The following is a 21,136-nucleotide window of genomic DNA, read 5'->3' as shown; positions in this document are numbered from 1 at the left end:
AACTGTTCCAAACATAGTTCTGTATTTGCACAGAATTCTTGTGTGTTTCAAGAAAAGAGAGAAATAAAAAGATTCCAGCAACCCAGGCCACACGTGCTATTAGATCAGATAATCCTGTGTGCAAAACATGCTTGTTAGCTGTTATCTGAAGATGTCAGCAGGCAAGTTGGGAAACAAAATAGGAGATGAAGGTAATGGAAGCAAAAGGGTGTGAAGTGATTGTGCTTTGCAGATCAGCCTTTTAAGTTTCTGTGTAAGATTGACAATTTTGTCGTTCTGCTTTTTGATGAGGTGTTGAATGAATATTTAAGAAGACAGTGCTTATCACTGCTCATCGGGAGTTAAAAAAACTGTTTGTACTAGAAGACTGAAGATACCAGGTCCAGCCAGTTTAGGAGACAGCCAAGTATTAAAGATGAAAACACTGTGAAAGACATATATCAGGTGCTTTTGCTATAGTAGGCAATAGTTTATATCTGTGAGCAAGTGTACAGACCTTATTACTTGTTTTAGTGTTTCAGCTTACCTTTGATGGTTAAATGAAAGATATGTAGGACAAAGTGCAAGTCTAACAATAAAAATAAAAGCTAATTATATATCATTATAGTAAGAATAATACTTGCAGTTATTGAATGGTGCCTTTTTGATTGTTTATAATTTAGGATGAATTAAGAATAATTTTTGTCAAAGAAAACAAAAAGTTAACAGGCAAAGCAATGAAATCATGACCTGTGCTCATCTATGTAAGACTTTTAAGCTAGTATGCTGTTGGCCTTAACATCTTCTGCATTAACAACTTGCAATGAATTTCTCAGTCCATTCACAATGTCTTTTTGTTTACTCCAAGATTATCCAGTAACGTGCTGATATTGTCTTTTTCAGTGAATGTCTTTTCTAAAAAAGTTAAGACAGTAGTTTATTGGCAACGGATCCTCCAGAGTTATGAGCTACTCATAGTCTATGACAGTGTTAAATTATAAACATAGACCCAAATTATGTGAATACGAGTATTAGGATCAAAGACCTCCCCTTCATTTTGTCACATCCAGAGCAGACAGTAAAATAATTTGGAGGAGAAAAAAGCTGTAAGGGACTAATAACAGTTAGGAATTTTAAGATGGAATGAAGTGCTGTTTGCAGTCACTTACTGATGATTCTAATAACCCTTTTGTACAGCTGCCCCAATTTATTCTTCCAAAATCTTCCTTCTGTCCCCTCAATCATTATGATGTTTCTTTTTTTTTTTTTCTTTTTTTTTTTTAACATGTTACTGTTGTGACCAAGTTAAATTGGGGTAATTTGTGACATTGTAGATGAAAACTGATGAAAATGTTTGTGAGTAACTGCCACCTAAGATAATTATGTGAAAAAGAGTGATCATTATCTCTGTCCAGGGGTTGTCTTACATTATAATCATACAGATCCCATATGTAAAGTACCTCTTTTCCTGGGAGAAGCAAAAACAGCCATAAAACATTAGAACCAACAACTAAATGATGTGGTGGATTAATGCATTTGGCAAGACTTTTACACAGAAACACATTAGTAGCAGGATAGTTCTGGAATCTGTACCTAGCCATAGGTCCCATGAAAAGGAGCCTTTAAATCTTAGTGATTTTCCATTTTACCCCAAATCTAGGTAATTTTGACCATACAGATTTAGTAGAGGATCCTACCCTGGCAGTGCAGTGTAAATTCACAACTTTTGTGCTACAGTTATGCAATAGGTTTCCCTTTGTCTCCCACCTTACACAAGAGGATAAGTATTTGAGAGATGTTTTTCCAATCCTATTGTCCTGTATAACAAGTCAAGTTGAGAACTATCATAACAGATTAAAAATAATTATTGAATTAAACTGTTCTCTCATTTCTATGTTCAGCTCAGCCACCTTAACTAGAATAGCTAAAGCATGTGTGAAACCGTCTGAGTGGGAGGCAACAGACCTGTCTCTTGAATAAAGACTGTTGAGAGAGGCTCATCAGAGGCAACCTGCAGCACAGTTTCACACATCATACAGCAGAGATACAACATCTTATTGAAATACCTTTTACTTATCTGACTTTTTTAGCACCCAGGCTCATTTCCTGCTAGTGCCTAAGTGCCCCATTATATATAATTTGTGCCCAGTGCTTTAATATACTGTGTTTGCTAAGACCTTGTTGCTGATCATTAGTTGACTGCCTCAGAAGAGATCTGCCCTAATTGAAACTGTAAGTGAAGGACAACTATTTGTCCAGAAAAACACCCTCCATTTTGACATTTCTTTCACCATGCCATTGTCTGTATATTATCCTTTCCTTGTGTGTTAGGCTGGGCAATAAATTGAAAGTTTCTTCCAATTTGCTCTCTTATTCAAGTACAAATGGTAAAATGCAGGAGGTGAATATAACAATCATTAATGTGAAAGGTAACATGGGATTCTACAAAGGTTACAAATGGGCAGCCCCATACACCTTTGAGGAAATATTTTGAGTTATATTGGTATCTTAAAAGCTTTGCACCATCCTATGTATTTCTGTGTAAACATAAAAATTTAAGTTTTGGACGAAATCCTGAGTGCCTAGTCCTGTTGACTAAATGGAAACACAAATGGTCTGCCAAGTTTCGATTAGGATTTGAATTGGTATCCAAGTTTCCTTATAAACACATGAAGTAATCTTTCTGCTCTATTCAGTACCCATCAGACCTCAGTTAGAATACTGGTCCAGTCTTGGGCACCTCACTTTAAAAAAATTAGCTGCTGGAAAGAGACCAGAAAGAAAGCAATAGCCTGCAATTATAATAGCAATCTAGAAAACATATACTACCAGGAATGACTGCAAAAACCTGAATTGTTTGTTCCCTAGGGTTTTTTGGTTGGTTTGTTTCATACTGAGAGCTTATTTCCAAGCCACATCATTCCAACAATTTTGTTTACAGTCCTTCTCCACGGTTATATTTGAAGGGTTGGTGAACTTCAGCATAGAGACAGAGAAGAATATTAGGGAGAAGGGAGGGCTGGAAATCCTTAAATCATCTCTGTCAACAGAGCTAACAAACCAGGCAAGCACAACCATGCAACTAAGCATATATACCAGTATGGAGTGTTCTGTTTTCCCCTCTTTTTTCTCTCGGTCTGTGAATTGCTACAATAACTTGGTCAGTTTAAGTTGTCAGCTATAATTCTTCTACCCCAGAAACTAATATTTGGCACAGTAAAGTCTTCAGACTCTTATGTTTTCCATCAACATTCACAGAGCTAGCAGTACCTATTCTTGTCTTTGCCCAAAGCATGGTTGGCTTTATCAGTAGCTAAGACATCTCCATAGCTTAAATAAATTTAAATGAAGAAAGAAAGAATCTTTGTCATCTTCCCTCCCTTTGATTAGCTCCAGCAGTACTGTGGAGAAATCTGATGAAATGATTGCATGTAAGTGATGAAAGTGAGAGACAAGGTGTCCCTAAAAACTGATCTGACCTCAAATGACAACATAGATATGTCCTCTTGCATTTGCTTTGGATAAGTTTCACTTGCCTGACTTTTGACATTTAGCACAGAAAGTGCTGATGTTCAGAAGTGCCTGTTTCTCCACTGACTAGCAGGTATAACTCATTTTTAATTAAATGTCAGAATGGATTTCACAGACATGTCAGGATTGCTTCCTGACATTCAGCTACATAAAGCAGCTAACTTTAAGCTCCTCTTTTGCTAGCCAACAGATCTTACTATTGCATAAGATTTTCTCTTCCTGTGTACCATAGTGTTTCCATCATTTATTTAGTGTACAGAGGAGTGTTGGTTAAGTGATCCATGTTCTGCTCTGAAATCAAACTCATAAAAGCAGTAGATAAGGAAAGGAGGAGAAGATTATTTTCTTCTAATCTGATAAAGAGCTCTAATAATTAGTCTTTTTTATGGTCTTTGTGAACAATGGATGCTTCATGACTTATGCCGATACTGTTCTCATGCAGGAGGGCTCTGAAGTCCTGTTCCCACAGTCTCTCAGAAGTCTGGACATTTATCTCAAGCTTATCCACATGCATCAGATGTCAGAAAGCTCACGGGACATTCACATTTTGGCTACATTGATCTAAATATGACATATCAGAAACTTTCTTAGTGATATTTCAATATTCTGACATCTGATTTAGAACAGGAAAGGTTGAGGTCTCAACAAATATTAAATAATAATAAAAAGGACCAAAGTGATTTTAACTTCCAATAAAATTTTGGTTTTAAGTGAAAGCTTAGGTTACGGCTCAGGCTATTGCTTATTTTGGATTTCTGTCTGTAACTCTTTTACATTGTAGATTTATACCTGGAGCTATATTTCACATAGAGCCACGAAATCCAGAAGGTTACATTTTAGTGGAGCTACTTTGCTTGGTTCTAAGTGCTTCCAAAGTCAGCTCTTGCATATCCCTTTTTATTTTTCATAGGTTTATTTTCTGTTCTGCTACCTTCCTCTTTTTGAAGTCAAAAATTCTTTAGCAAAACAAATTAAAAAAAAAAAAAAAAAAAAAAAAAGGAAAGTGTTCTGATTTGGAGATGTGTTCAGTGGTGAAAGAGGAAGGAAATGGACCCAACAGGACCCAACAGCCTCTCATTTCCTAAGCATTTCACTCTGCTCTTGCATGACCACATCCAATCAGTCTTCTCTCTTCTTTAAACAGCATGTTTTCAAATCACCTGTTATGAACAGTGAGATCTTCAACATGATGCTTTATCACCGACTTTGTGACTCAGTGACTTCCAAGCCACTGACAGTCAAAAGAACCCTCCCAGATACTATCTGTGGATGCTGACCAAACCAAAGTTCTCAAACCTCAGGTAGGAGGTGTATTGCCAAGACTCTTTCTCTCCAGACACCCGCCAAGAGCTGCAGCTGCCTTCACAGGCCCAGCATCTTCATGCCATCATTTAGGAAACTGGAAAGTTTCATAATCTCTCAGTTATCACATTCCATCCAAGTTAAATCACTCTTAATCCACAGTATTTAATCACACAGAAGAAAAATGAAGAGAAGGAGGGACTGCCTGTGGATTGCCATATATGTGGCGTCTTATCTGAGATGACTAGGCTCAGAACAGGGGAGGATGCAAGGTCTCTTTTCCTCTACATTAAAACTGGCATGACAAATATACAGTGCATTTTAAGAACTTACTTACTTTACACAGGACAGAGAAAAATGGCCTCTGCTTCACACTGTGAAGTTCAATTTGACTCCAGAATCATGTGGTTCTTATTGTTTGGCACAACTGGATCGACTGAGTATCGATTACATATCTTGCACTGTGTCAAGTTTACTGTTTCCTTATAGTGGCCTTCCAGTACCTGAAGGGGGCCTACAGGAAATCTGGGGGGTGGCTTTTCGTAAGGGTAGTTAGCAACAGGATGAAGTAAATTGGTTCTAAATGAAAAGGGTAGATTTAGACTAGATATCAGGAAGAAATTCTTTACTTAGAGGTTGGTGAGACAATCTAACAGGGTGCCCAGTGAGGCTGTGGATTCTCCCTCCCTGGAAGCATTCAAGGCCAGGCCGGATGGGTCTTTAAGCAGCCTGGTCTAGGGGGAGGTGTTCCTGCCTATAGCAGGGGGTTGGAACAAGGTGGTTGTAAAGGTCACTTCCAGCCCAAAGCATTCTATAATTCTATGAAGAAACTGCCTGGCATAATTTCAGATTGTTGTAGGATGTTCTGTAAATTTTTTGCTGCATATCACTGACATTTTTATAAGAGCATAAGAAATTTTGAATTAGGGTTCAGAATTATGTAAGAGGTTGTTTTTAGTTTGTTTGTTTTTTTTCTTTTGGTTTTAAACAGTCCCTCTGTGTGCAGCAAGACAGCTTTCCGTTACTTTCTCATTTATATAATGATCACTTTTATAAACCATAAAAATAAAGTTTATTTAAGTTAAATATATTTGGGTTCCATTGGGAGTATGTTCCTAGCCCTTGGGACCTGTAAATATAGCACATGCATGGCTACAGGGTACATCCCTTGATATTTAAAATGTTTCTAATTATGTTGAGACGGAAATGGTTTGGATATTGAAAGCCATGCTTTTACAGTGGATGTGGTCAAAGGGGATTAGTTACAATTGTTAAAGTTTACAGAGTAATGGCTGTAAAATAATAGTGTACTATCTGTTTTAAAACCATAAGGGAATCCACAGTGGTTTTTTTGTCCTCTTTTTTTAATTTATAATTTTATTTTTCTTTACACACTCCCAAAGAACATGAAACAAGAAATGAGTAACTACTGACCAGATTTTTTCTCCTGAAAATACAATTTTTTAAATTTCTCATTATCAAACCTCATTACAAATAAAATTATTCCATAGAAAGTATTTACTTTATTAATTTTGTATATGTTAGATAGTATTTGAAATATTGTTTTTGATTCCTTCTTTACAAAAAAAACTAACATGAATTCCAAACAGAAACTGGCATATGCTAGAACAGAAAAATAGTAAGATAAAGTTAAGCTGGGTGAGTTACTTGGTTTTCACTTTATTCACTTCTGACATGACTGAAGATGAGCTAAACATAAAATATCTATCTCTACAAAGAGAAACACAAAAGATCTGAAGACAATACCTATACTGAGAAAAAGGATGGAATAAGTAGTGTTTATGTTATAAGTACCTAAGAAATGATTAACTAAATGAATTAATTGTAAAACCAAATCTACTGAGTTTTCACCAATAATGGGCTAAAATCTTCATGTACAGGAGAGAAGTGTGAAGCATCATACATTTGCAAAATGTTGTAGAAATTAATATTTCTAAGGCTATTCTCTTAAACAAGATCAGCCAGCGAAAACTAAGTGAAAGTCTTATATAGGAAACCAGTTAACAGCTTTTCAGTGTCGGTCTGAACAGGGACATCAGGTTCTTCAAGATTTTCTTCAAAGTATCTCAAATTTATAAACAGCTTAAAAGAAAGAACTGAAAATAAAATTTTTTTATAGTATTAAACATGGAATAGTTGCACGTATTTTGGAGGTCTGAATTAGTATGACATATTAGAGAAGTGACAGAATAAAGCAGAGGACACTTAAGCATATGCAGAGTATGAAACTTAATTAAGTATAATCAAATTCACAAATGTATGATAAGAAGGACTGCTTCAATTTCTTTCAAATATTTAATCACAAATTGAAATGAATCACGTTCCCGTGAAAAAGAAAGAAGTATGCATAAATGTGTGAAGACGCATGTATCATTTGCAGGAAATGTGAAATGTTTCTTCATGTTTCAACACCAGTAAGACATTACTAAGAGTACTACAGCTGTGCTGTGGGGACACAAACCACAGTGTTTAAAGACCTAGAAAATCTGACAGCTTTAAGGAATGCACTGAAAAACTGGACTTGCTTAGAATGGTTAAGATGGTAGGTAGAAAAGTAGGTGTGGTAACTTCTGAACGTGTAAAAGCTTTCTGTAATGAAAAAAAGAATTCTTTTTTTCCCGTCAACTTACATTTAAAACAGGAAATAATGGGCCCAAATTGAAACAAGATCGTGTCAGATACCAGAAAAACATTCTAATGTAAATACTGAGATAAACCACCTCGGATGTTATAAAAGTGTCTAAGGACAATTCATCTGCCAACAATAGTTTTCCTGTTTAAGGCCAAGGAGTACACTTGTCATTACATCATTTCAGCCATATTGCCTATGGCTATTTACAGATTCTTGCTTCCAAACTGTAGCAAGTGATGAATATTAAGTTTTAAAGTATTTATTCTTGAAAGACAATGGAAATTATCTATATTTTTTTATTTCAGTACTATAGAGGCCTGGTCATGGTGCATGACTCAGTCACAGAAACTATGAGGAAAACACAGAAAACTGTGTGCCCTCAAAGAAGTCAGTATCATTAGATGGTGAAAAAACTACAGTTTTATGCTTCATACTGTACGCCTCAATTGCTTTTCTTTACACGTTCCTGCTGAATTTAATAATGACTCGAGAATAATAAAATACATATTTTCACCCTTACATCAAAGAGGCTTGATTTAAATCCAGTCTGTTTCAAAGTTCTGGAAATTCCTTATCTTCTGCGTGGAGATTGGTGTCAGATGAGTTGATGCTCTCATGTTGACCTCTGGAATTTGTGCCTACATCACTGACACCTATGAAAAGGTTCCCATTGCCTTCAGTAGATTTCTATGAAAGTCCTGAGAGAAATTCCTCCATGAAAATCTGTGAATGTTGATGAATAATTTTCAATTTAAAAAATAGCTAATTGAGTGCTTATAATGAGCATATCGCTCCATAAATTCTCCACGGTGTGCTCTTAGCAGCAAGGTAGATATGTACCAAACCGAATCTGTGCTGCCCAAGAGGCAATAGATCAAAAGTGGAAAATTGCAGAACATATTTTTAACTTCCAAATACACAAAACATACTGAGAATATATCCAGGATCAGTGTTTATGAGAACAAACATAGCAGTTTAGAAGAATTCAGACACATTTAGCTGCAGTTACTACTATAATGGGGTGAAAGCAAGTTAGTTACCGTGCTTTATAATATGAAATGAACACAATAAGATTTCTCCTCTTGACTTTCTTTTGACTGTCTCATTGAAGATGTAATAGCATATGAGATTGTGACCAAACTTTACCAGAAACATATTATTATATTTTCATATATTCTGTGAATAATTCTGTTACTTTAACTGGGCTGATGTATTGCAGAGTAATTTATTATTGTTGATTAAGGGGAAATTTCTTAAAATTTATTAATTCAATTCAAGTTTCATATTTAAACGCTGTTTTTCTCCAACTGTTCTCAGAAGTTTCACATGTGTAATACTCTGTAAATCTAATATGGTGTGCTTGTTACAAGGATAATGTGACAAACTATAATTTAGTTTAACCCATCTCAAAATGTAACAAGTAATAATGGCAAGATTTCCACTATCAGATTCTCTTTTTATTGTTTCTGATGTTTGAGATGGAACCAGTCTAGTCTTTCCCATGAGACAATTCAGGCACAAAGATATTAATCTCTGCACTAATGTTCTGACAATTCTTCTTTTCCTTTTTTGACATGGAAAATCCTAAAAACACATTACCTACACAAAAAGAAGACAGTGTCATATCAGTGTTCACAACACTTTCTTATTCTTTAATGGCTTCTCACCCATATAGCCCAAACCATTTTACTTAACTCTGCCTGAATTTAGAGCACAGTTATTTTAGGGGATAACCAACAGGAGAGAAATATTGAGGACCACTGCTCTGTATTAATTCTCTAGTAGAAAATCAAGGAAGAAACTTAGTTTTTCCATTGTTTTGAAAATGCGCAACATTACTAAGTAAAAAGCATAACACCCCTTGGCTGGTATGGGCTCAATGATCTGTTTGTCCTGGGCTAGCTATCTGGACCTTAAGGAGACCTCACAACTTCAGATTAAACAGTGTATCTCTATTCATTTTACATGTGGAAAATGACACAGAGCTCCTTTGCAACAATAAAGTCAGCTTCAAATGTAGGACATTCGGTGGCGCAGTGGTAGGAATGCCGCTTGCAACACCGGAGACCCAGGTTCGAATGCCCCCTGTGGTGCAAGTGGTAGAAGTGCCGCTCTGCTACACAGGAGGCTCGAAACCAGGGGGATGGACTCGATGATCTCTAAGGTCCCTTCCAACCCGCATGAGACTGTGATACTGTGATACTGTGACATGGATCTTAACTGACTACCCACACATTTTCTGGATCTTCCTAGAGTACTCCACTAATTGAAAGTTCATCTTACTTCTACTTAAGGACCTTGTGCTGATTCCAAGCTAACATTACATAGAAATAACTTATGGAAGTTTTGTTTAGAGTTTTCATTTATCTAACTGACCATATCTTTTTCCACTTGGCAGTAGTGAGGCAGATCCAGATATCAGAGAGGCCTTTGCTGCTACTGAATTGGATACCTCTGAGTTTGGAAACTAATTTTCCTGCTCCCTCTCAGGTAGCAGAATTGTAGTGCCATGTGTAACTGTGTCTTCACTGTTGATTCAAATTCCCTGAATTTCAGCTTGAGAGAGGATTTGAGCAGAGCAGTTCTCATATGGCTGCAAGAAGTTAGTGGACATTCAGCATTATCACAGCATGAAGGTGAAGGTTTTTTAGTGTATATATCAAGTCCATCCTTACCAGAACTAATTTTTCATTCTGATTTCTCATTTAAAAAAAAAAAAAAAAAAAAAAAAAAAGCAGTGTAAGAGCTTCTGCTGCATCCTAAAGTCCACATGCTTTCACAGGCTGCATAGATGGCATATTTTCAGGGCATTTCCAGATAAAAGAGCTGAATAGCCTGCTATACTGTTGATGCGTGGTTGGCATAAGGAATTCTTCAGTAAATGAAAAGAACATATGAATTTTCTAGTTCTGTGCTCAGATAAAATGCTTTGGACGTAGTTAGGAGGAAATTGTTGCATATTCATTTTTTTAAGTGAGCTAACTCATAAATGTTGTTCCAGGTGACCTATTGGTCATGCTTTTTGTTGGCTCCATCTAGGATATTTTCCTCTAAGATTTTTCATTCCTTTTGCTCTTCCTTCAGTTTCCCCAGTGGTAGCCCCTTTGTGTCTTGTATTCTGACTACTAGTACTTCAACATCAGTAGAAATTCTGGAGCCTGGATGCTACCTGAAAAAAATATTTAGAAGTTATTTGGTTGGACCTGTATTTGTTCTATGTGAAAGTATATGTATTAAAACAACATAGCAGTCCAGTTGCTCTAATAATAGCTGAAAACAGACCTCTGAAGTCACTCACTATGTAAGTGGTACTAACTAACTTCTACCAGTCCCAACTCAGTATGCAGAAAATGCAGGCAGAAAATACAGAGATGAAAAGCTCTGTCTCCCATCACTGGCCCCTTGAGTCATCCAGTATCCCAGAAATAGTTTGTTTTAAAGAAACAAAGCTTAATCATATTTATTACAAACAGAGTAAAATGTTTCTGATATCTGAAAGGCAAAGAAGATAATGTGGCCATTAGGGTTAGTCTTACTATATCCCAAGATGTCAACACGCTTGCCAAAAAATGAATTTATCAGCTCAGTGTAGCCAAGAGATTTAGTTTATCTAAATGTCCTACAAGGAATAAATAGTTTACCACTGGTTTTGTAGATTGGGATAAATCTAACATTCTATTGACATATGCTATAGATTTAATTTAATGCTGTGGTTCAGATGTCTCTTCTGATAAATCTTAGTAAAATCTATGCTAAGAAGAATGGAGCTGTTTCAGTATTTATGAGATTTAAAATGCAGGGTTAGCAAAGGAAACATGTTAATTGAAACAATATTTGTGTACGTTTTTGCAGTGGTTTGGAAAAGAACATTGCTGAAGTCTATTAGTCAGATGGTGCTGAATACTAGAGGTGGAATATTCTTCAAGTTTTTTGCTATTTTTCTGTAGTGAAAAAACCTAATGAAACAAATATTTCAATTTCTATTTTTAGGCATATTGGAGATAACATCTGTAGAAATTGGAGTTGTGGCAGTTAAGTCCATCAAAAGCAACTATTATTTAGCTATGAACAAGAAAGGAAAAGTCTACGGCTCTGTAAGTATTATTTTTACCTTCTCAACAGACAGCAGTAGTCAGCATTGCTCCCCTTCTTGCCTACTGAAACCCTGCTTGCCCACATATTACTACTAAAGGTGTTCATCAAAATTTCATCCTCAGGTGGTCCCACATCCATACACTCCCTGTTCCAGGCATTTATCATGCACACTGCTTCAGGCACATTTCTTACTAAATAATGGCTGATGGAGAAGGGTCTACAAAATTTGAAAATTAAGACCAGATTTCCTTGTTTCTCTGTAGTACAACCACATTTATTAGACTGCATTATTCTGAAGGGATACCCAAAATCTTGTAAAAATTCAGCTGATGGAGCAGGCACACCAAATTGTCTAACTTTGAATGTTGAGAAGATTTCTAAAGCAGCCATGTATAGACTGAATGTACCAGTTAATACACAAGTTTATAGACAGTACAAGGAGACGGAGATTTTGACTGAGAAGAATTTGGCTATCATTTGAAAGCTGTCTTTAAATCTGCATTTGTCTAAGACTGGGTTAACTGATCTTTCCATTAGAAAAAAAAATTATGACCCAAATATTTTTAGCAGGAAGCAATATGATCTGTAATTCAGACTAGTAAACTCTGATTTATACTCACATCCACAAAATGGCACAGACACCAGATCGTTCTATTATTGCATATTGTTTGCTTTATACAAGTCACCTACAAAGGCAATGAGCTAGTCTTCAAATTGATCAGTATTCAAAATATTTATAGACTTAAATAGAGCAATGTAGCTAAGTCTGTCTCTGCTGCAGATTGTGAAGTAATGCTAACCTGAGAGTAGCAAGAGGATCGAGGGACCTGAATGTTTGTTTCCCATGTAAAGAAGAAATTACTTTATGTGTGTTTAGTTCACACAAACTAAACAGTCTTTCTTCATCCATGCTGTTTCTAGGCAGCCCTGCTTCATAGTTACCTCTGACCTCCTCAAAGGCCTGAACAGAGAAATTATTCTTTAGCTCCTATAAATGTGGATTTTAATTTGATAAATTACACTAGACAGAAATACTAGATGATTAGTGGTCAGTCCTACACCACTGATAGATGTAAAGGTATAATGCGCAGCTGACAAAGTTACCTTTTGTCACTTAAGCTCCGTTGCTATACTGATCACAGGTATGCTTATAGACATACAAAATGATGCAAGTTTAAAACACCATCCTAAGTCCATATGTCTCAGTTAACTACGTTTAACATAGTCATCTGTGATGATCTATCCCAAAAGCTCTGGTAAGTTTTCCTACTCAAGTTGTTAGCTTGAGTAGGAAACTAAAGAGAAAGGAAAGTAGGAAACTAAAGAGAAACAAAAAAAGAGAAGCAGAGCAGCTTTCGTGTACCATAGGTGGAAACAGCTGCCAAAAGATTCAGTAATTCACAGTGTATTAGAAATAGTGCTGACAGGAGGATACGAATGTGGAAAGCCTTTTTTTTTAATTCCAACTGAGATAATTTTTCAATATTCACATCATAAAATCACAACATAATGACTTATCAAAATGTATTCCATAATACTTCAGAGATTTCAAGAATGCTTCTGTTATTATTTTTCCCATCCTCCCTAGACTTGCAGTTAGACTCATATTACTACAGTGTGGCAGTTTGCAGACGGATATGAAAAACAGAACCAATAAAATTTTAAAAACACTCTTAAGCATGTGCATAATAGACATTGGTGCAGGGCTATACTGAAATTCGTTTGAAATGAGCAAAGCAATTCTGGGCTAACACTCAGACCCCTGCCAATAATACTTCTTAGCCACTTCTCAACATCATCTGCTCCCTCTGTATTGTCTAAGAATAGAACTAAAAGTTTGGTCTGCAGTGTGGTTCTGCATCTGAGAAAACAAGTCAAGACACTGTTTCTGTTTTATCAGTTTTCTCTGTTTATCAGATACTTTGGTGTCTGACTGACTGGCTAGAACAAGGGAGACAAGGAAGATGAATTTTTGGATTTATTTAGCAAAATAACAGTCTGGCAGACTGGAAAAATTATTGTGGATTTGAAATGTGATTAAGAGCCACCTGCTTTATTAATGCCTTGACACCTCCTGTGTTATTATTCCTGTGTTGTAGTATTATTACTGCAAGTAGAAGTTAAACAATCTGTATGTAGGTTTATGAACACAAATAGTATTTATGGTTGTTTAACTAACTACTCATTTGAAAGCTGAAAAACCTTTTTGGGAAACAAATTGGATTTGAGTGTGCTCTATTCTGTTAAGAAAATACTTGTGCTCTGTGGTCCTACTACTACTTTACCCAAAATTACTCTCAAGTTTACTTTAATATCTTCTCAGTAAGATACAGGGTTATATATGAATCATAAAGGCTAGTAAATGAATCTTTTTTAGACTAAGCCCATCTTCAGTTCAGCACAGTAAAAGGTCCTCTCATCCACTGTAACAATAGTGTAACAGTGATTCATACTCATTAAAAAAGCCCTTTTTCATTGCCATTGTGGTGTAAAGGACCTTACTTTCAATAAGAAGTAGGTCTAAGCCATGCATTTTTCTTTAACACATGGTATCAATAATCTGGTTCAAGATATTTAAAGGTTGTATTTATTAGAACTGGAGTGTGATGAATAATTCCAAGATTGCTACCTCATACTTTGAGTTTATGACTGAGAATTTGATTTAATATTGTTATATTCCACTACAGAGAAGTTGCAATTCAACTCTCAGTGAATTTTGTCATTTTATTTCTATAATTGTGCACAAATGAACTTTTTCCCACTTTTTTGCTATATAAGTGCTGTTGATATCAATGGTATTTACACAGTGAAGCATTATGTCTGTTCTGAAATGGTGCATTTTTTTTATTCTTTCAACAGAAGGAGTTTAATAGTGATTGCAAATTGAAGGAAAGAATAGAAGAAAATGGATACAATACATATGCATCCTTAAATTGGAAGCACAATGGAAGGCAAATGTTTGTTGCTCTGAATGGAAGGGGAGCCACAAAGAGGGGACAGAAAACAAGAAGGAAAAACACTTCAGCTCACTTTCTTCCAATGGTAGTAATGTCATAGATGAAGGAACTGTTTTATCAATGCAGATGAACCAAAGGCTCTTATGTCACTAATAATTGGTAATCTTCTTGAAGAATAATTGCAAAGAAATAGTGCAGACATCTGCTTGTTTGAAAAGAGCAGGGGAAGCCTCTGAAGTTTTTGTACTCATTGCTGGCAAATGAAATGCTTTTATTTAGTTCAGTGTTCTATCTTAAGAGCAAGATAGAAGCTGAATCAAAGGGGATATAAGTCATTGCCAGTGTGAACAATTTTTTTTCTCTCTGCAACAGAACTTAAGGAATGTGAGACAATCTAATGAATGATCTTCGTGGGGAAAGTTATTTATGGAATACTAACTCATATCAAAGACCTTAATTGCTCATTCAAGCCTATGAACAGTTAGACATGCAAGCATTTACTGGAAGCACTTGGGTCATATGCACAAAAAAAGATGCTTCTGGAGAAGCCTTGTGGAAGAATGGATAGGATTTAAGAATATAAGCAAAGCAGTATCAAACTGTTCTAACAAAACGAATACTATGGTTTGCTTGTATGTTCTAACTTCACTCCTTTTTATTTCTCTCTAAGTTATTTATTTAATAGGATGTTAAATATCTTTTTTTTATTATTATTTGAAATGTTTTCCTCATTTGCTTCTTTGTTGTTTTCCCTTTTTCTCAGTGCTTCACACAGGGCTGATAAGTTAAAAGATCAGAACCTTGTAAGTACTGTGAGAATAGGTAATGGACAAGGCTTTAAAGGCAGAATTTCATGTGTATAATCCATTTTTTTTCCTAACTCTCTTGCACTTAATCAAAAGACCAAACATGCAGTGCTTGGATTAATGGTATTGTGTGTCTTTATGTTTGAGAGGTTTTCTTACATATTAGCACTCAAAAACAAACTTCAAGAAATACTTCAAAGGTACTTTCTGCTATTTTTAAACTGAAAGCAGGGTCCATCTCTGTACTTGGGTATCAATGCATCTGCTTGTATATTCGTCTGACTTTGATTTCATTGTGGAATTAAGAACAAATGCATTGCAATCAGTAAGAAATTTTGCAGCAAGCACTGGGCTGACACCTGGATGTAGACAGTCCTATTAGAATCACTGATAATGCCATTGTTTAAATTAAACAGAATGAACTTTCCAAGTGTTAAATTTGGTCTCTGAAAGATGAGATAGCAACACAGCACACCTTATTCAATTAATATTGCCATTCAGTGCATTTGTCCTTGTTAAGAGCTTGAAGAGTCACAGAAAAAGAGTGGGAGCAATACCTAAATAAGGACTGAGGGATAGGGAATCCAAAATCATGCTCATGCATTTATCAGAGATTATTACTCACATGTATATTATATATGAGAGCCAACAAAAAAGCTGTGCTGGTATCCAGCTTTAGCATGCCTTTCATATCCACCATAGTCACTGAAGGCTCCAAATGCATAATATCCAGCACATTTTCATTAAGTGTTGCTAGTCCCATGGCTTAACTTGAGCAACTGCAGTATAACAAAATTTAGCATAATATGAAGTCTGTTCAATTAAAGGTACATAAGGTTTGTTTTATGTTTTGCTTTACTCTGTAATTTTATAGAGCTCTGGATAGCTCACCAATGTAACCATACTGAGATTCATTTTGTTAGAGCAGATAAATAGAAAGCAGTACAACAAATAATTTGTACCACTGTCTTCACATTGTATTCCACTAAATAAATAATTAAGCCTTTGCAGTGTCTGTAGTAAGAAACAGAAGTAGTACAATATTATTTTGTTCTAAATACTTTTAAGTAATAACTATGAGATTATATTGATGATGCAGTTTTATCTTCAATATTTCTTGTTGTGAAAAAGTCATTTTTATTTTTATTGTTTGGAAACTGTATTTTGGTACAAAGGAGAGCCTTGCTTAATGTTTCTTTTGAGAATGTTTAACCTCTATAAAGGCTGGTGTTGTTGGAATCTTCTTTAAGTTATTTAAGTCAATGTTTAACCAGCACTTCAATCTTAATCTGTTATTTAAATATTAGCTGTTAAAAATAATAATAATAATAATGAAAGAAAGAAAAAAGGAAAAACAACACACAAAAAATAATAGGTTTCCCATAAAATACAAAGTGGTCAGACTGTATTTCCTGTTCTTGAATAAAGTCAACTCTTTTAAAACCAGAAAGTAATTTGAGACACAACATTCTAACTGATAGCTAACATTACATTTAATGGATTTCATGGTACTTTATCTCCAGCTTGCTTCCTCACAAATGAGATTTTCTAGACAGGGAAATAAGAACTTCAGATTTTGAATGTAATTTCAGGTGATCAGCAAAACTTAATGACCATAATAAAAGTGAGTATCTGTTGTTAAAAATTTGTAATCGATTATTAAAACTGTCAAGACATAGTGGACCACCCACAGTGAGCATTCAATGTCAGCTTGGGCAAAAGCAGTACTTAAAGAATATTTAGGGTACAGGTGAGGTTCTCTTGACAGAATTACCTAGTTTATATGATCAGGGGAGGATTTGTGCATAAATATTATCATAGTACGCAGAACACTATGCTGCTCAGAGGCCAAAATCATGAAAAACATCACTTTTCCTAAGTGAGTCAGGAGTCATTTCTGACATGAATTTCTCAAAATGAACCAGAACAAAATGTCCTTAAGGAAACAATGATTCCTGCATGATTAACATACTGTAATACCCAGTGGTGGTAGGAGCAAACTGAAGTCCCTTTTTCTAGAGTTTCACAGTTTCTTTACCATATCCTCTGTTCTCTGTCAGATAGACTCTTGAGAAGGAGAGATTTAAAAAAGAAAAGAAAAACAAAAATCACTGAGCAACAATGTATAGCATGTTATATTTAAATAAAAATAATAAAATATGGGGAATAGAGAATAAGACTATTGTCTTTGTTTTATTAACCTGAATTGATACTGCAACATACATATAAAAAGGGAAAAGACGTTGTACTACAGGATGTGGTTTGGTGCTATATAGCTCTGAAACAAAACAAAAATCACTAAGGCATTTTAAAAATTTCTTTAACTCTTCACATGTGTTATCTCCACAATAATAGCAACCAAATGCTTTAGATTCTTCCCATAAGTATTCGGATCCACCTAGTTTATACACTGGAAAAAATAATGATTATTAAGCATGATGGTTTTAGGAAGAAGAACTAGTACTTACACTTTTAAAATAAGCATTGGAGAAGGAAAAATAATTGCATTTTATGTAAGGTTTCATTCACGGTATTTCAGGTTATAAAGTTCTTTAGAGGTTAGTAAGCTTTAGTACAAGTTGGTGAGTCAATATTTGTAATTCATGCCCCTGCTGAAACTGATTACCTATGTTCACACAATCAGTCACAGCATCAGCCATAGCTGCTTCAAGGATTTAAACCAATGCTGGAAGACACTGCCTACTTTGAAGTGTCATTTTTTACTCTCTTGAATTAGATTGTCTGGTGGGATTCATCCTTCTAATTTCCTATGCAGTTGGAGTGAGAATACATCAACACAAAATCATGTTCTGCTACAGTTAGTCCATGTATGATTATTATAGAATAATGAAGGTTGGGGTTGGAAAAGATGTCTGAAATCATCAAGTTCATCCATCAAACCATCACTTCCAATATTGCCCATTAAACCTTGATCCTAACTGGCACATCAGTGTATTTCTTGAACACCTCCAACATCAGTGACTTCCCCATCTCCCTGGGCAACCCATTCCAATGCTTCACCACTCTTTCAGAGAATAAATTTTTCCTGGTATCCAAGCTGAGCCTCCACTGGTGCAACTTAAGGCCATTCCGCCTCATCTTGTCACCTGGGAGAAGAGGATGCAACTACAACCTCCTTTCAAATCATTGTAGAGAGCATAAGGTCTCCCCTGAGCCTCCTTTTCTCCAGACTAAGCAATCCCAGTTCCCTCAGCCGCTCCTCGTAAAACTTGTGCTCCAGACCCTTCACCAGCTTTGTTGCCCTAATTGACTGAAACCATTTCAGTGCAACCACAAATAACAGAAAAACATATGCAAAGTTATTTTCCCATCACAGTATGAGCAAGAAACGGAATATGAAATATTACTTTGTTTTGAACCTATCAGATTAAGATTTACAGCTATGTCTACCCACCCAAAATGTTTGTACCTCATTTTTAACTACAACGCAGGCTTTCAAAGACTGTGTTTTGGGATTAACTATCTGGTACTGGCATTTTCCATTGAAACACAGTGAATCTCACATAACTGGCTGATGTCTTTTCACTCACTAATCCCAGAAGAAACACATGCTGCGTCCTTTGCTCAAACCAACAAGGCAAAGAAAATATGCCACTGTGAAAGGAAAAATAAACAATGACTAAGCCTCAAGTAAGTGATTAGGCAGCAGTGATCTTTCAGGGTACAGTACTTTAAATGACAAATTGGACTCCCGAAATTCCCTACCAGAACTTTCAAAGAAATTCCTTACATTAACAGCTCTTAAGCAAAACACAAATCCATACACCTGAATAAACAGATATGCTGGTGAAAATGCCATGCTAGTTCATTGTCAAAATATGAGTCTATGGACATCATGGTACATGAAAGGAAAACAAAACAAAACAAAACAAACAAACAAACAAAAAAACACGATATCATCCTATTGTATATTTCTGTATGAAATATGAAATATTATGGCACTGATAGACAATCTGGTGTAGTAGAAAAGCTGTATCTACAATTTCATCAAAGCTTAGACTCTACATCATGAGATAATGTATGAAAAAAAGCATCAGAATACCACAGCTTCTTTATTACTGCTGCAGTGTAATGCATGTGTGGCTTCAGTGGGCTTCAGTGTAGCCAGTCATTCAGAACCCAGATGAACTATTTCCCCATCCAAACTACTCTGACTTGATTTTAATAATGCTACATGACTTTTTTTTTTTTTTTAATGAGTCTGCTTTGCTAATTGCTAAAATAACTTATTTAGCTCTTTCCTCTGATAACAGTTTTCAGAGAAATCTGAGAAAGGGCCAAACACTGGTCTACATCTGAATTTGCAGTTTTGTCAAGCTGTAAAACAACTAAACAAACAGATTTGCATTCAATGCACAATATACAGGAACCTGTATTATTCAGTGAGGTGTGTATGAATGGGAAGAAACACAGCAAACTGAAAATGTTCTCTCATTTGTTTACATTTTTTCCTGTGCTCAGTTCTCAGAAGTCTACAGACAAAAAACGTCATTCTTTCAAAACTGTACTGCAACAATCCATTCATGACAATCAAAATGTTTTGAGCTTCTAGTGTTAGTATGCTTCAGATACCTTAAAAGCCTAAAAAACTATTTAATTCTTAATTACAGAAAGACCAGTCTACAAACAGTGTAATCTTGCAGATTCAAAAAGTACCTTCTAGATTTTGCAGCCAACACTCTGAGATCTTCCAAGCAACACTTCAAACAAAATTTTGATTCACTCAAGAAATGGGAAACAGAAAAAAAATGGTATCATTATTGTTATTTACATTCTTCATTGATTTCTTAACTGGTACTAAATACATAACTTATACTGCTTTTTTATACTTATACTGGCTTTTTACTAGAACTTATTTCATAGTATAGCTATCTCAGCAGTCTTATAAAAAGGGGGTCCCAGGTCCCAGGGTTTGGGCCCTGAAGTCCTTGAGTTTCTCATTGATGGAATACAGAAGTGTTCTTCAAGGAAATATGAAAAAAGTTACTCAGTTTCTAGGCTCATTCCTCATACCACACTTTTATGCTCACTGTTTGAGAGGGAAGTTTTTATTCTTACATAATATGGCTCTAACACTTCATTTGCTATCCCAACCATTCTATTCCAACTTTCAAACTCCCAAGAATGCCCATCTAACCACTGCTCTTATTGTGGATGAATACATCCACAGTACTGATCATGCCAGCACTATTCAGACTAACTGCATCTACATCGTTCATTTGTGAAATGCAGTCACAATATACACCACAGAAAGCCAGATCCTCACCCTCTGCTCTGCAGGTAATAAGAAAAGCAAAATACAATTGTACTACACTAGAAATAATGAAACATTTTTTATCAGCATAATAAGTAGGTCACTTTGAAAGTAATGCTTCCTATTTATTACTATGGAAACTACAGCTGATACAGCTGAAAGATCAAAATCTCAGCAATAAAACACTATTTTATAACATAGTCACCATCACTACCTGCGTAATTTCATTGGTGTTGAGCTAGAGCCTATGTGCTACAGTCCTAAAAATCCTGGTGAGTGGAGGAGACCTACTATTGCTGTCACTGCTTCTGAAATTCATTAACCACTGCCTCACTGTGCTCACATCCACTGTTCAGTCTCTATAAGTGTTCAACAATTGTTAATGAATGTCAATGCGTGCCATTTTTCCTGCTTGAAGGAATTCAGAAACACACCTTTGCTTCATGTGCACTTCCATGTCAGATACCATTCTTTCAAACTTCCCCTCTGCTAATCATCTGTCACATGGCAACAGAATATTACAGTATATTGTTGGGAA

The 21,136-nt window shown here is 35.6% G+C and overlaps 1 protein-coding gene across 4 annotated transcripts in view; it reads left to right on the top strand.

The window, feature by feature from the left end:
• Positions 1–17,500, top strand: part of FGF10 (fibroblast growth factor 10) — a 61,475-nt gene extending 43,975 nt beyond the window's left edge. For all 4 annotated transcript variants that reach the window (XM_015848689.3, XM_015848688.3, XM_015848690.3 and 1 more), the window contains exons 4-5: positions 11,456–11,559; positions 14,420–17,500. In XM_015848689.3, coding sequence (XP_015704175.1) covers positions 11,456–11,559; positions 14,420–14,617 — 302 coding nt within the window. In that variant the 3' untranslated portion in view covers positions 14,618–17,500. The remainder of the gene's footprint in view (positions 1–11,455; positions 11,560–14,419) is intronic.
• The last annotated feature ends 3,636 nt before the right edge of the window (positions 17,501–21,136 follow it).

Source organism: Coturnix japonica, chromosome Z, assembly GCF_054131305.1.
Source record: "Coturnix japonica strain WE chromosome Z, WE-NBRP24, whole genome shotgun sequence".
NCBI lineage: Eukaryota > Metazoa > Chordata > Aves > Galliformes > Phasianidae > Coturnix > Coturnix japonica.
This window is presented reverse-complemented; position numbering and strand designations above follow the sequence as displayed.